General features: G+C 33.0%; 1 protein-coding gene across 6 annotated transcripts in view; it reads right to left on the bottom strand.

Moving 5' to 3' along the window:
• Positions 1–17,172, bottom strand: part of Caper (RNA-binding protein 39-like protein Caper) — a 47,516-nt gene extending 30,344 nt beyond the window's left edge. For 2 of the 6 annotated variants that reach the window (XM_089098164.1, XM_089098167.1), the window contains exons 1-2: positions 17,118–17,163; positions 7,943–8,020 (exon numbers count right to left, since the gene is read on the bottom strand). In XM_089098164.1, the coding sequence (XP_088954290.1) occupies positions 7,943–7,993 (51 nt within the window). In that variant the 5' untranslated portion in view covers positions 7,994–8,020; positions 17,118–17,163. Of the gene's footprint in view, positions 1–184; positions 6,868–7,942; positions 8,021–9,023; positions 9,162–17,110 lie in introns of those variants that run through there. The other 4 variants (XM_089098168.1, XM_089098169.1, XM_089098165.1 and 1 more) reach the window with 4 other exon arrangements.
• Between the last annotated feature and the right edge of the window lie 324 nt (positions 17,173–17,496).

The raw sequence follows: 17,496 nt of genomic DNA, 5'->3' as shown, positions 1-17,496 counted from the left end.
TTCATTTTTTCTATATCACAGCCCATGCCTTAAAATGTCGTATTCTTTCTTCTAAGTTTTAGACCAACTGAGCCCAACAAAAGCAAATTGTAATTCGGCTCATTACTATAGATTATTTAAAGAAGGTCATAAGAGCAGGTAGAAAACCCCCACATCGCTGATAAACACAAACAAGCAGATTTACCTAAAGTTTGTAGCCTTCCGGCGTAATTCGGAATATTTGAACATAGTAAAAATAGGCTACCTATAATAAGAAATAAACATTAGAAAAAGGACAAAAACAGAGGCAGATACGATTTACCAAAACAGCAGCACCTAGAAAAAGAACCCAATTAACTGCAAAAGAATACCATATAGTTTGGTAAGGCTGTTTATACAGTTGTATTTTTACACACGACAAAGATTTTACGGTTCGCACATTCGTTATTCTTTCTACCGATCCATGAAGTATAACCAACCGCATTGTAATATCTTAAATAACCTTTATTACACTTTGGGGGAAAAACTGAAATTAAAAAAAAAATTCGTTATTTGAGAGGAGCTATCCTGTCATCAAATGTTGAATTTATGCCAGATTTCTCTGGTCGAGCAAAAAAAATGGTTCGATTCTTTCTATTCAATCTCATATTCTCAACTGTGTTCTTTTTTTTTACGGACACGACGGACCAATTTGATGTGAACAATTATGAACTTTTCCAGCTTTCATTATGCTCTGACACGAAAACATAGCTGTGTGAAGTTAACCAAATTCTAATAGATTTTTCGTTTGAAAAATATATTCTTCAGGTAGAATTCGAGCATTGAAATTGTTAGTATTTCGGTCCCAGCTTTAATCTTGGATAAACAACTAAAAAGTAGCCTTTATTACATTATCCATAGTCAGTACAAACGATTCTAAATTCCAAGAAACGTATTTTTCGAACTTTAGTTTAACAAGTACATTAATACAAGAATAAACAGAAAAGAAGGGGTAAACTTCATGATATTTAACCCCGTTATTAAGAATTAGATTACAAACATTATTATCTATAATAGAAAATAAAGAATAAAAAAACAACATCGGTTTAAAGTAATGAGCCAAAAGCGTATATAAAAAATTGGCAAATCTCCGCGATATTACATATGTATAATATATTAACAACGATATTAAATATAGATTATATGTGCACAAACTCCTGAGTCTTAGCTATCAGAAGACATTCTAGGGAAGGAGGGGGTTTGCTGAAAATACGAATAAGACGTAGCTTCAGGCCAAAAGCCTTTAAGCTTTTCTTAAGAAAGCTCCTTTGGAGAAAGATATTCTCCTACCTTTATTCCCATGTACACAGGAATGTTTTTTTTCTTCTTTACTAAAGCCCCCAATTTGCATACTAATAAATGACTCAAACAACTGCAGAACCGCTACTCGGCATGATAAATATCCCTAGCATTTACCTAACCAGCATGATTTTTTTTCAAATACTCTGCGTATTTTGTTTGTGTTTAAGCAATTGCTTTTTATCTGGCACGACTTTACTTATTGCTTTGATTTAATTCGTTTTTGCAAATCTGATGTTTGTTAAGTGACTAGACTTCATTCCATATTTGTCCTTTTTTTAAATCTAACTATGTCTGGTTTTTCTTTCTCGTTGTTAAAGTTTAAAATTTGTATATTGATTTAATTGCCTCTAACAAGTATGATAGTTCATTTTTAAGAATTCCTGTCATCATTCAAAAAAATTATTGCTTTACTTTCTCGTTTAGTAACATTCCACGAGCTTTGCAGCTTTCAACACAGATCATAATATGTTTAATCTTCCTCTTCCATGGACCTTGTTGCAATTAAAATGAATGCTGCCAACCCTTTCTAAGGGTATTATCAAGATTACAGTGGACGAACTACATCGGAGTAGGCTACAGTTAACAAGACCAAACGTTATAAAAATTCACCAGTCTCCTGGATTATTTTTGCAAGCTCCTCATAGATGCGTGGACTGTAGATTCAGAGTGCCAAATTCGTTTCACACTTTAATTTAGCTTTAACAGTGCCAAAGAGTTATAAAAAAAAAGTGCCAAAGAGTTTTGCCTTAGTTCATTGACATTATAAATAGGAAGCAGTGTCACAGTCGCATTATAAAAGAGGTGAAAGAGCCCGCTTTTCGTGTTACGAGCCTCCAATTCATGAAAGGGAATCAGAGGAAATAGCTCGTATAGTCTTGAAATGACATAGGAACAAAAATAAATCCAATGTAATTGTTGAAGGCCATTGAAAACTAGAAAGATACAAAGAAAATATATCATTGACAGAACTTATATGTTATGTAGGTTAATTGTTTTCCAATTTAGTTTTCCTCACAATATCCCTGATGACATATTTTCTTTAGGAGTGGTTTTAGCACGATTATGGTAATTATTACACAATATTATTTCTATGCCAAGAAATCGTAAAAAGCAGCCGTAATTTAAGCATTTTCAAGCTGGATTTTTCTCTGAAAGTTTCTGAATAAGCAAGAGAAACAACAGGAGTATTTTAATCGGAATAAATCGAGAGATACCTCTACTTATATGGCCAGCGAGCATTAGGGCTAACATCCTAGTGGTGGCTCTTTTTTGCATAATTTTTTTTTTTTTACAATTTTGTTGGATTGTTTAATGCCACCAGACATTTGGCGGTCATTTTAAGACTTCCAATTATTTTTGCATTTTATTTTTTGATAATAAAAAAAAATTAAATCAAATTGTTTGAGTTTGCTGAGTGAAAAGGTAATGCATGGCGCGATAAGATGTTGTTTTGTCAGCTCTACCAGTATATTGGAAAAAGCAATGGTTTTGGGATTCTTTTACTTCAATTCTTTGAGGACTAAAAATGACCCATCAATTATTCAACTACTTCCTAGCTGTAAGTTGTAGAATTAGTTAAAGTTGAATTTTGGACCAACTATAGCTTCTATAATCTATAACCAATACAGTAAACTTCTTTTCAAATGTGTTTCAGTACTTTGTGCGTACCTGTTAGTTTTCTGTGTGGATCAGCTTCATTAGTTCTAGAACACTGCAAATCATTAGTCGAGTGTTCTTCATATAGACCTATTACTATTTCTTACAATATTAGTAACATTTTAGAGTATATCCTTCTACCTTCTAATTAAAAATAAAAATTCCAGTGAGAACCAGTTTGGCTTCTGGCCTGAGGTGAGTAGTCAGTATGCGCACATGATTCTATCTTCTTGTCTCCTTGACGATTCTTCCAAGGAAAATGTTTTTTATATTCATGTCCAAGATCTTTCGAATGGTCTAATCAGCTCCTTTATTCTCTTCATGATTTTGACGTTAATATTTCAGTTGAGAAGTTTATTCAGTCATTAACTAGACAAATTGCTGTGGCTTAGTAGGGGTAGGATCGATTTGGAGGGATCCCCAGCCACAGTTTGTGAGTTGTTTCTTGATTTAGCAGTACCATGTGTGAGTGCGCACTGTCATGAAGAAAAACCACAACTTTGGTCACTCTACAAAGTTGTGTTCAAATAGCAGGCCTTAAGTCAGGCTTACAGTATCCTAAAATTCACAAGAGTTTACACATTGAGAAGCCATCAGAATTACACTGACATGCTTACAAAAAATAAGCCCTACCGTTCAAACGAAACGGCGTGAACTCTCGACTAAAGATGTGACTTTTATTCATGAAATGCGCCACCATAAGTGGCACTGGTAAATCAAGAAACACTTAGAAACAGTTTTAAATCACCCCTACATCTCTGATCTTGCCTGGCATATTCGTTTGGTTTGGATCCTTCTAAAAAGGGTGCACGCGGAAAACGTTTAAAATCCACTGAAGAATTTAAAAATCAGATGAAAAAATCAGCTTCAAGGTCAAACCAAACAAAAAGGATGGGAAAAGCGTATAAATATTATTGGGGACTGTGTTGAAAAGTAGTCTGTTTTTGAAGTGATCAAACACATCTTTTTTTTAGCTACATCGGTTTTTATCATTGCTTATTGAATTAGCCTTGTATAAAGCTTCTAAAATTCTGTCATTCAAATTCTATTCTTCAACTTAACATTGAACCAGGTGCTGCTATAAAGGTACAAAGGGCCGTAAGAGATGGGGCTTATCCCCTACCCTTTTAAAATTCGCATTTCCAGTGCTCTGGCTAAGATCCTGGCCTTACTGGTTTTGCAGATGTTTCATATCTTGCATATGCTGACGACCTGCTTCTGATTAGTTATTCCAAATATGGTTTTTCCCGCAAGCTTTCTACTGTTTCTCCTGCTTTTTCTGATATTGGCCTTTTGCTTCGAAGATAGGCGCGAGTTTCTCTGCCGTAACTGTGTTACTGTTACTTCCCTCTTTTGTAAGAATTTCACTTCCCCTTCAGTAGACTGCATCTGGTGTCTTGGTACCTCGATTACTAATACTCTTTTGAGTCTGCATCAGCACACTTTTCAATGCTGATAAAAATATCGAGATTGTTTATCTGAAGATTGTTGCAAACCCCCAAAAAAATTTCATCAGGTCAAACTTTACTCCAGTCTTTGTGACCACACAGTCCTTTATTCTTCAGGTCATTTCCCTATTCTTGAGGTAGGTAATTTGAACAGATTACGTTAAATTTAGTAATTTTTTTCCATATGGAAGAGTTACATCATGGACAAAAACCAGATTTTGGTGAATAAGTTTTATATTTTTGATATAGTTTCGAAGTTAGAAATACAGAAAACAAAACTCTCGGATATAACTATACTCGCTGCCTCAACATGTCCATACCCATTTTTTTTTGTCATTGGGCATACATATTTTTTTCTTAATTGTTACTCCACCTTTACTGTTTATTTTCCAATGTGTGGGTTATAAATAAACAAAATAAATTGCACTGACGCGAATCAACTGAAATGAATAGAAAAAATTACTCTAAAAAACAATTCAGAAAATCGCTTGTCTATTACTTTATTTTTCCCTGTTTCGTGCTTCGCGGTGCTGTTTCTTTGGCCAATACCAGGTTGATGACCCGGGTTTTACTATTACTGCAAGTTTCCAAGCAGCAGCTTCGTTAGGAGTTGTTGGATCTCTTTCAAAATTGAGACTGAATAATATTGAGGATTGGCAAATAATTCAAAGATCAAACTTAGATTGGATGATGTGTAAAAACAAGGATAGTGTAAAAGAAGTATAATAAAAAATTAAATACATTTACAGGCGTATCAAAATTACTGCGCTGGACATGCAGCCTAGCAATCATATCGATAGTTTAAGGAAAAACAAACAGGATACCAAAAAACATTTTGAATTCAAAATTCAGAGTTAACATTTTTGAAACTTTTCTGTATTTTTAGCAAACCCATCTCCCCTTGCTAGAATAGTACTACTTTCCAAGTTGGGTGCCCAATTTTATAACTAGTTGTTTGAAAAACTGCAAGAATTGAAGCATACAGATCAACCCTTCTAAAAACAACTTTTAACTTTCCATTAGGAATCCAGTGCATACTTAGCAAATATTTATTGTTTCAAAGGCATATTTTTTATTGATCAGATAAAAACAAGTCCTATGAGAGCATGCTATTAAGTCTTTTGCTTTATCCAGAAATAACAAGGCTGCTTGTTTCATGTTTTTATTCCAATCATTCTCCAAATATATGCAGAATTCCAAGTAGAGCTGTAAGTTTGATAACTCAATTGATAGAATTTTTGAAGGGACATTGGACTAAACCTTGGTTAATGTTGAACTTCACTAAATCATTTTGGCCCTTTTGTCTCCAATCCCTTGACCTCTTATCTCAAAAGCCTAAAATAAAGCCAAATCTCTTCCATATTAGCTAATGTACTAAGAATCGGTCAGGGTCTTCCAGGAGACACAAAAGAGCAACAATAGCCAGCAGAAGAATCTTACCAAGTCTTAAACATAGTTTAGATCTACCCAGATAACTGCTTCTCTGTGTTTGGAATTTCTGTTTTAGAGATGTCAATTTGCTTCTTTTTTAAAGAATGAGCTAAAAGAACCAAACTACAGTCTGAGGTGTGGTTTGTTGGTTTTGATCATAACATGTTAGGATACCAATCATTAAGAACCAAGGCTTACCGGACTCAAGACCAGTAATAAATATATGTGTCAATTTGATTACAATGTTAAGATACCATAAGCATATTAGAAATTGATTTATCAATGCTAAAAAAAAAAAGTACAGTAAACATCCAAATAAAAATCATTAAAAAACAAAAAATTTGAACCTTGGAGTAGAGAGCATACAATGAATAAATTTACTAGTATATCCTTATAGATTAGTAATAATAATAAATAAAGGATTTTCAAATTTTAAGCCTATGCTTCTAATTCTCAGAAAATAAGGATGGTATTTGTACTATGTAGTGACTACATGGCGTATGTTCCATCTGTAATTACTCTGGCAAACTAATAAAGACGAGGACAAAAACTGATTGCAAAACAACCGACTATATTATTCAAATTGTTGTCTAATTTTTACAGTTTAAGGTTTATTTGGGTTGGATGCTTTTTATGAACAGCATGAAAATCATGGAAGGGACATAAGATTAACTTAAAACAACTCAGAAATCTTATTGTTTTCCTCAATTAAGTACAAAACTAGAAAAGAATCTTTTCTTTTATAACAATCTTGTCCCAAACTTCAGCAATGCATTGGCACATATTAGCTGTCAATTTTTCTATCTGTGACTTTTTTAAATTCACATTTTGAATCTTATTTCTCTTGCATTTTTTTATGAACCATGTTCTTAAAACTATCTGCAGCAATTGTCATCAAGTACATGACCAGAAGGGCAGAACAAAACCTAAAGGAAAGGAGTAAAATTCAGGATCTGTTGAGCATCTGAGTCCAATGAGCTTCAAGTATTGCTGTTGCATTCTCAATTCAACCCTGCATAAGAAGTATGTATAAGGGCCAAGAATGAAACATTTATATAATAAATATTCTTATAAGCAAAACAATAGATAGAACCTAAAAGCTAAGTACTTGTGAAATTTAAGCTAATGACAATGAAGCATTGAGGTTCAGCAGACTTTTCTGTTGAAAAGTGTAATTTAATATTTAACAACTCACCTAAGGGAGGGGGGAACACTGACATATGCTTTTTGCTAATTATCCAAATGAATCCCAGTAGATATTGAGGGCCAAGCAGTCCCACTAATTTTTAGTCAAAATATATTTATTATAGAAAAAAACTACTTCTTGGAACATTTTAGATACTTAAGGAAACAACAGGTCACCAACTAAAAACAGTCAATATCTGACAATGAGCATGATCACAAGTAATAAAAAAGATAAAAGAGCTGCTCTTCCCTTTTTAGACAGAACTAGGAAAACAGTTTTCAATCAAGTTATCTGGGCTTTTCAATTCTAGCTTTTACAAAAAGTTGGAATTTCTGTTGGTTTAAGTTAACACAGAAGGACACTACAAAAGCTGGTGTGAAAAAATGAACTGTGTTAGTAAAACAATTAAATACTATTCGGAAAACTTCAATTTAAAACAGGGGAATTTACATATTAGGAATAAAAAAAGAGACAAAAATGAAAAAAAATAGCTAACAGCTGAAATGATAAAAATTAATTTTGATAACCAGAAAGACAAGATAAAAAATTACCCAGAACAATACTTTGGTATCACAAAGGATACTTTTCAAACCAACCCTAATTTCCCCAGAAGTAATATTCCATAGATAACAACTCATGCCTAATCAGCAATATGTTATCTGAAAAAATAGATTACTAAGAACAAAATATTCACCCTTAACCCTTTAATGTGAACTGCCAGTTGGAAAGCACCCAATCAAACACTAATAATTTTTATCTTTGCTGACCCTGCTTTTCAAGAGATTTTAAGTCACTCAGACCTTTATCCAGCCAATTTTATTCATTGGATATATAGCCCATCCCCACTGAAATGCATCCTGAATTATTTAGATATTAAATAAATAAAGATGCACACACTTACCTTTCTCAGTGCAGCATCCAGCATTGCATCTACATCCAAATCTTCACCCATATGTAGGCTAATAAATTTCTTTTTTACCTAAAAATATAAACAATGATAAGCTGGAGAAAAAAGGCCAAAAAACATAGTGCTAAGACATCCAAAATAACTGGTTGGAAGAAAACTGAGCATAAACATCTTATAGATTGTTATATTTATCAATGAAAGCAATTTTTTCTACAGAGAATGGAGCCCATACCAAGGTTCTGCCAAAACAATTGGCCCAATAATAAGCCTGCTGAAAATTTTGGTCCTAAAAATACATTTTCTAGGAACTTTTCACTCATCAATTTTTCTTTTAAGAGAGATTTTCTGACAAAGACTTCACACTCTATCATTTCCTCTACATTTAAACAAGATTTAGGGAAATGTCCTGTTTCAGTGCTCTCCAGATGACTATCAGCTAATTGTCAAAGTCATCTAATTAGCTTCCTATTTATGTGTCATCTTTACTAAACTCAAGTCTTTGAGTCATGTATGTAAAAACATTCTCTACAAAACAAGTCTATACCATTCTTCAAACTATTTAAGGTTTCTGATTTTACAACTTGAGGGGTTTGGTGTTACATCCTTGGACCTATTTAAGTGCAGTTGACTCTGCTTTATTATAGGAACCCCAAACCACATTCCTATATTTTATTTGATAACCCCCTTACAGTTTTGCAGAAGCTATTGTCATCCAAGGATGACCATAAAATTTTAACTGGAACTCAATAATGATACCGAGATTTCAAGAGTCAATAAGTTTCAGTGGTATTCCGTGGCCTTCTTTGTCATTTATTGTTAGCTGGGGGACATAGAGCAGTCTCTTTCTTCCATATCCATAGGAACTTTTGATGCATTGAATTTAAGAGCAAGGTTTTGAAGGTTCTTGGTTAAAGTATCAATGTATTTTTGCAAAGCTGTTATGTCATAAGATGATACAAACTTTCTATGGAGTTTTTTGTTGTCTTTATGAATTTTGGTGAAACTGATGATATTTCTGTTGATCAAACTTTTGATGAAGAGACAAACTTCAAAACAATAATGAAAACTTACTTACACAACTAGTAAAAGTGCATTGCTTCCTTTAACAAATCCCCCCCCATGAAGGGTGAGTTATACAGTTGGCTATAAATATTCAAATTAGTTTTCTTCAGGATAGAGTAAGATACCCAGGAATTAGACATCTAATCACCACTTCCAACAGCAAAATAACTTAGAATCATTGTTATACCACCTAGAAAGTAGATTGTTTGACAATTTGATTCATCTAAAATTTCTTAACAAGTGAGTGATTAGCTTAGTTATTTTAACCATAAAACAGCACAAACCATTTCAAATGTGCTGTAGTTGTAAGTGGAGCCTAACTGCAGACATACACTTTAAGCTTGAGCCAACCCTTAAATTGCATTCCAATCTTGAACATGAGATTTTAAGTTAGAACAAAGCATCTGAACCATAGATAGGCTCTATCACGGATACATTTAATCTCATAAGGTTATGGGCTCATATAGCTCATAAGGAAAAGGGCTAGGATATAAGAATAACTGTGGTTTAAGCTTAAAGATTAAAAAAATAGTTTTCCTATATTGGAGTCAGCTGATCCTAAGTAGCCCAGTCCCAGCAATCAGCTAATCCAACCTGTCTACATCATATCCAAGATTAGAAATCTACTGGCAATGTTTATGAGACATATTTGAATCAAAATATTTGTCAAAGATTATGCCAATGTGGGGTAAGAATAGACTATATTTATCCATCAGGGGGGGGGGGGGTAAGGGTTAAATCAAAAACAATACATTTATAGGAACAAGATAAGTATAAGTATTGTATAATGTACTGATTTGACCATGAATTGAGGCTGAAATGTCTATTTTTTCAAAAAAAAAAAAAATAATTAAAGAAATCCTGGAAAAAGTACAGCACAGAGCAACTAAGATGATTGGTGGATTGTAGCAAATACCTTATGAAGAACATCTGCACCATTTTAAACTCCCCACACTTACATATAGAATGTAAGTGTGGGGATTCTATACATATAGAATTGCAGGTAGTTGCATGCACCAAGCCATGGGCTAATTGTAGAAAAAGCCAAGATAGATAGTTGAAGAAAGTGATAGGCAAATCTGGCACAAGTCCTTTTTAAAATTGTATAAAAATGTCGTCATTTCACTTGTTCATATATAAGTCTATCATCCATCCATCCATCCATATGTCATTCCTAGGGCAGAACTAATGTGTGAAAGATTGGTCATAGAACTAAGGGAACAAAAGATTGGATTGATGCATGATGGACAATGTCCACTGGACTTGTATGCAAATCTGGAATTTTATTTCTATAGAAAAGATGGAGAATGATATAAAGTCTTCTGTATGACTTTTTAAACATCAAACTATTGTAGAGAAGTACAAATAAAGTTATACAGAAGACTTTTTGGCTTTCTTATTTAATATATGATCCAAAAAAATGTCGTGCAGAAGAAATTATATTATCCCACTGATACATAGAGAAAACAACAAAAAGTCATATGTAAGAATTTATTCATGTTTGCTCTATAGTATTATGAGGTATAAAAAGGGGATACCACCAGATGGCTAATTTGAGAGTGTATATATGTACAAATTTTTAAATTAGCCAACCAGCCAACCAGTGTTTTAAGCCTAGTAGTCCAGCTGGACAAAAGGAGACATATTAAGAAAACAATTCTTGCTCCATATTATGTAGAATAATCCTGGTTAATACATTTTGCAGGGAGTGCTTTTAACTTCACCTCTTTGCTTGTTTTTCTAAGAAATTCATGAATTTCTTAGAGCCTATATATTCACAGAATATATACCCGCACCCCCCCCCTAATGTGTAAATATATACCTAGAATTGCATATGTGTGCTCTATAATAGTATGAGGTATTAAAAGTCATCTGTAAGACTTTATTTAAGTTTGCTTTATATTAGTATGAGGTATAAAAAGTCATCTGTAAGGCTTTGTTTTTGTTTGCTCTATAATAGCAGGAGGTATAAAAAGTCATCTGTATGACTTTGTTTTTGTTTCCTCTATAATAGCAGGAGGTATAAAAAGTCATTTGTATGACTTTATTTAAGTTTGCTCTGTAATAGCAAACTTAACAGATAAGTAATTTATCTGTTCTGTATACAAACGCAGACTGTTTATCTACAAAAATTGATGAATTTCATGCCCTAATATCAAGCTGCAAACCCCATATTATTGTTATTACAGAATCACTACTAAAGAATTGTCAGCACCCAGATGTATTTTTCCAGCAAGTGCCTGATTATAATCTCATTATAAATACTAATTATAAGCATGGAATTTTCATTTATGTTCATACCTCATTAAAGTGTATTGAAGTTAATTACCCAATCTCTTCAGTTATAAGTGAATCCTTAGTAGTTCATGTGAAATTACCTGGGTCCTCAATTGCTTTTAGAGTTGTAGCCATTTATAATAGTCCTAGTGTTTGTGAATTGTCTTCATTTAATAATAGAAAAATATTGCAGTATTTGTCTACTGTCTCTTTATCTAGTTCTAAGTTTCTAGTAGTCAGTGACTTTAACCTACCTTCTATTGATTGGACATTGGGTACAACACAACTTTCTGATGAGTCATTTGAAAATCATTTCCTAGAAACTTTACAAGAACATTATTTGTATCAGCACATTCAAAACCCTACCCATTTGCACGCTAATTTAACCCCTTCAGTTTTAGACCTTGTAATTACAAAATCGCCAGATGATATTGCTAGCGTTGAATTTTTGCCACTACTAGGAAAAAGTGATCATTTGGTATTGGTGATATCACTAAATGTGTGGTAGGTTGTTCTGATATTCCAAATCATTCTCCCAAATATGGTTATGATAGAGGAAATTACATTGCATTTTCAGATTTTATTTCATCTCTTTCTATACAAGAGGAGTTACAGCAATGTAATGCTACTGTTGATGCATCTTTTGATTTTATTAAGCAGGCCCTTATAGAAGGTAAGGATCAATATGTACCAATATATACTAGTAGACAGTTTTTCAAAAATAGACAGATCCTTCCTTGGTATATTGTACAAATGCTAAAAGAAAAAGGTGATAGGTGGCGTGATCATTTAAGATTTAAAACCTTAGATTCTTGGTTAAATTATAAGAGCTAGAAATAGAGCAACTAAATTCCTTCATTTAAATTGTCAAGAGGTGGAGACAAATGTTATAGCATCAGTCCAAAGTTACCCAAAAAGATTTTGGAAATATGTGAGAAGGAATCAAGTTTCACAACCCCCATCATCCACTTCCTTTATAGATCCCAAAACTTTATTACATATAGATGATAATTTTGCAAAATCACAACTTTTCAATAAGGTATTTGGTTCAATTTTTACTCAAACACACACCAAAACACACTCAGTTTATTCCTCCAGATTTAACAAAAGAATTTTACAGTCCTCCAGTTTACAGTCCAGCAGGTTTATCTGACACTCTGAAATCTTGATCCAGAAAAGGCACCAGATATTGATGGATTTTCCAATGTGATGTTACATGAACTTGCTGGACCACTCACATATCTCTTTAATCTTTGTCTCTCATCTGGTAAATGTCCTTCAGCTTGGAAAAGAACTATCATTAGGCCATTGTACAAGAATGGTTCAAAGTCCCATTTCAATAATTACAGACCAATTTCAAATACATCAATCTTTTCCTGTATAATGGAGAAAATAGTGGTGAGTAGAATCCAAGCACATTTTGAGGAAAATAATTTATGGCATTCTGCTCAGCATGGTTTCTGTAAACAATGATCTTGTAACACGCAACTTCTTGAGGTGATTCATGATTTTCAATTGATGGCTGATAATGGTATTTTGTTTGATTGTATTTATATTGAATTTTCCAAAGCATTCAAGAAAATTTCCATTCCACTTCTGATAAACGAATGTCAACTATATGGTATAGGCCCACAAACTAAAGCATGGATAACAGATTATCTTACAAATAGAAACCAAGAGGTTGCAGTAGGTGATGCTTTGTCATCACCTATGTCTGTCATAAGTGGAGTTCCACAAGGCAGTTGTCTTAGGCCAGTACTCTTCTGCCTTTTTATCAATGATTTGCCAGGCATTGTTAGGAATTTGACCATAAAAATGTTTGCAGATGATGTAAAAATCTACAGGCCAGTCATGAGTGAACATGAGATTTCTTTACTTCAAGAGGATTTGGTTGCTCTGGGCCAGTGGTGTACTGCAAACTCTATGTTCATTAATGAAACCAAGTGCAATGCTGTGCACTATTTGCATAGACACCCTCAACATTACCATTACTTTGTTGTTGGTAAATTAATTTCAAGAGTAGAATATGTTTGTGATCTTGGGATTTGTTTTGATTCAAGTCTCAAATTTAATAAACATGTAATCAGACATCACCCATAAGGCAAATTACCAATTATTACGTCTAAGGTGTACTTTTTCTAAGTTTAATCTTCATTCACTGATTTCACTTTATGTATCCACTGTACATCCAGTACTTGAGTATTGCTCATAACTATGGTATCCCCTTAATAAGAGAGATAGAGAGAGGGTTGAGAGAGTGCAACGTAGGGCCACCAAACTCATACCATACCTGAGTCATCTACCTTACCACCAGAGAATGCAAAGACTACAGTTGCCTTCTCTCCAGTTCAGATGTGATAGAGCCGATGTAATAAATACATTTAGCATTGTTAGGAATATTGATAATATCACCCCAACTCACTTTTTCACTTTTACAGAATACAGTAGTACCTGTCAACACCAACACAAAATTTACCCACCATGTTCACAGAAAAGATTAGGCTAAAACTCTTTGTCTAGCCGAGTGTAGAAGACTTAGAATTTACTTCCATCAGAAATAGTTGCAAGTACCACAGTCCAGTCTTTCAAAAGTAGTTTAGCCTCTACAGATTTCTATACTGGGTCCTATCACAATCCATTTTGAGAATATTTTTACTTTTGTATTAGCTGATTTGTGACAGTGTGATAGTTATTTTGTAGGCTTACTTTTTGGTAGGTTTCAATTATTAACAGATATGTTTCAGTTAAGTTGGTATGCTATTGTATGTTTCAGTAATATTGTTTCCAATGTTTTCAGTTACTGTATGTTTTTGTTATGTCATTGACATTGTTATAAATTTTTTTATAATTGTTTTGTGCAACAAGCTTGTTAAAGCTTACCATATCTTGGTATTAATAAATAAATAAATAAAAAAAAATAGTATGAGGTATAAAAAGTCATCTGTATTACTTTATTTAAGTTTGCTTTATATTAGTATGAGGTATAAAAAGTCATCTGTAAGGCTTTGTTTTTGTTTGCTCTATAATAGCAGGAGGTATAAAAAGTCATCTGTAAGACTATTTATGTTTGCTCTATAATAGTATGAGGTATAAAAAGTCATCTGTATGACTTTATTTAAGTTTGCTTTATAATAGTATGAGGTATAAAAAGTTATCTGTATGACTTTATTCATATTTGATCTATAATAACAGGGGGCATAAAGTCATCTGTATGACTTTATACATAATGCTTTATAGTAGAATGATATATTAAAATGTCATCTTTATTTAGGCTGCTCTTTAAACGAAATCATGTAGGACTCTGTAGGACATATAGAAAGCCATCTGTATGACTATTCATAATGCTTTATAGTAGAATGATATACTAAAATTTCATCTGTATGACTTTATTTAGGCTGCTCTATATATGAAATCCTGTAGTAGGCCTAGGCTATAAAAAGCCATATGCATGACTTTTTGTTGTTTGCTCTGTGTATCAGTAGGGTAGGCTAATATAATTTCTTCTGTATGACATTTTAGTTGATCTTATATGAAATAGGAAAACCAAAGTCTTCTGTATAACTTTATTCATACTTCTCTATAATAATTTGTTGTTTAAAAAGTCATACAGAAGACTTTATATCATTCTCCATGTTTAAAGAAAACACAATATTGTCTTTTGTTTGACTTTATAGTACTTTCTATATAAGAGTAAATGACAATATTTGTGTCTTAAGAGTATAAAGAATCAATGACTTTAATAGTCAAACATTGCTCACCCAAGAAAATATTGCTTTCAAGGGACCAAAAAAGGCTTAAAACTGAATTTGCAGGAAAAGCAAATATTATATTCAGAACTAACATAATAAATGGAGGTAAAATTCTATTCAGCTACTTTTGGCTATCTTGGAAAGGGTTTAGGCTAGGTAAATGAAACTTTAAGAGATGGGTCTATAGGCTAAAGTATGTCCCAGGAAGGTATTTTGAAGAACCTACCTCTACTCCTACTCCTTTTAGGGGGTCCTGACCTTTGATGACCTTTAAAAACCTGTGTTATAAAAGTGAAACCTTGCAAAATAGATCTTTTGCTTAAATGAAGTACAACAAAATTGTTTTCAGCTTCACAACTTTGCTCAATACCAATTTAAAAGGTGTTGAAGATATCAAATACATTTCCTAAATAAAAAAAACAACATTGATAAGGTTTTAAATTCTACTCTAATAACAAGAATTGCATTTTCAGAACTAGGCCTAAAGCCAGAGAAAAAGAAACTGAAAATTAAGGTAGAATGTTGTTTTGTCAAAAATTCAATAGGATGACCTGCCATGTAGGCAAATTTCAGGACCCTCTAGAGGGTGAAGGAGTGGAGGTAGGTACTTCAAAATACCTTCCCGGGACATACTTTAGCCTGTAGACCCATACCTAAAAGTTTCATTTACCTAACCTAACCCCTTTCCAAGATAGCCAAAAGTAGTTAAAGTAGAATTTTACCTAAATGGCATCTAGTAATATGTTCACTTTATTTGTAGGTCAATAATATGAGCTGCTCAATATTTACCAAATCATGTACCCCTTTCTCACCCTTTTTTGGTTCTATTTATCATTTATTATTTCTTTTCCTCTCTTAGCAGTAAAGTTCTATGAAATCATATTATTGAGTTAGAAATAAAGTGAATACACCATTTGATGCCTTTTTTATGCTGATTACAAATATAATAAGCATTTCTATCGGAAATGAATTTCAGCCCCCCCCCCCTATATAGACTATACCTAACCTACACCTGAAGAGGCATATATAGGGGGGGGGGGGCTGACATTAATTTCCAATAGAAATGCTTACTATGTTTGTAATAAGCAAAAAAAAATTCTTTTAATGGTGTATTCAATTTTGTCCTAACTCAATAATATGATTTTGTATAACTTTACCCTCTTAGCTTCATACAAATCATCTACATAGCCTGTAGGCTAGATCAGATCTCCTTGCTGTTTGCCAGAGGAATATTCTGCCATGGCTTGGTCAATATATACAAAATCAGGTCAATATATACCAAATCATATTATTGAGTTAGGACAAAAGTGAATACACCATTTGATGCCTTTTTTATGCTGATTATGAATATAAGCATTTCTATTGGAAATGAATTTCAGCCCCCCCCCTATGTAGACTATACCTAACCTAACCCTGAATTGGCATATATAGGGGGGGGATGAAATTCATTTCCGATAGAAATGCTTATTATATTTGTAATCAGCACAAAAAAAGGCATTGAATGGTGCATTCACTTTAGTCCTAACTCAATAATATGATTTGGTATATATTGACCCGAAATCATATTATTGAGTTAGGACTAAAGTGAATACACCATTCAATGCCTTTTTTTATGCTGATTACAAATATAATAAGCATTTCTATAAGAAATGAATTTCAGCCCCCCCCCCCCTATACAAGCCAATAACGGGGTCGGTCAGGTATAGCCTATATAGGGGGGGGGGGCTGAAATTCATTTCCAATAGAAATGCTTATTATATTTGTAATCAGCATAAAAAAGGCATTGAATGGTGTAGGCTATTCACTTTAGTCCTAACTCAATAATATGATTTCGTATATATTGACCCATGGCTCTAGTTTTGATTGATGTAGGTAATTAAATAGCATTGTCCAGCATCAATTCCAAAACTTTTGTCCTTTAAATTTAGCCTATGGGCCTGCTTAATGAATTCATGAGCCCAAACTAGCCTATAATAAGCTTTTTCTATGTATAAAAAAATAATGACACAACACGCTTTCTTGCTTATCGTTCTCGAGCTGAATTAGGTTATCAAGAACAGAACTACCAACGTACCAACTACCTTTCTAAGAACCTGATTTTTGTTTTCTTGCAAAATGTCTGTTAAATGATAAAAATGAAGAAAGAATCATTAACTATACTATCGCTATCTATGTTTTTTTAAACGTTTCTCAACTGATTTCTTAGTACAAAAATATGATCTTCCCACACTTGTTTTGGTATTACTATACTGTGGGAAATCAAAAGTAGCTTTGGATTTCTATACAACTTTTTAGAATAAAAAACGATCTATCGTAATTCAAGCCAAGAATCTGTCTTGAAAATAAAAATTCACCGAAATTTTAGCCACAAAATAATTATTATAAAAGAGAAAATATTATCCTAAGTTATTCGCTAAGAAATTCAAATTTGTATCACATAGATTTTACTCCAGGGATCTC

This window comes from Artemia sp. Qi Xiang Cuo, chromosome 12 (assembly GCF_049724085.1).
Source record: "Artemia sp. Qi Xiang Cuo chromosome 12, ASM4972408v1, whole genome shotgun sequence".
Taxonomy (NCBI): Eukaryota; Metazoa; Arthropoda; class Branchiopoda; order Anostraca; family Artemiidae; genus Artemia; species Artemia sp. Qi Xiang Cuo.
The sequence above is the reverse complement of the archived record's forward strand: the minus strand, read 5'-3'. Positions and strand labels throughout refer to the sequence as shown.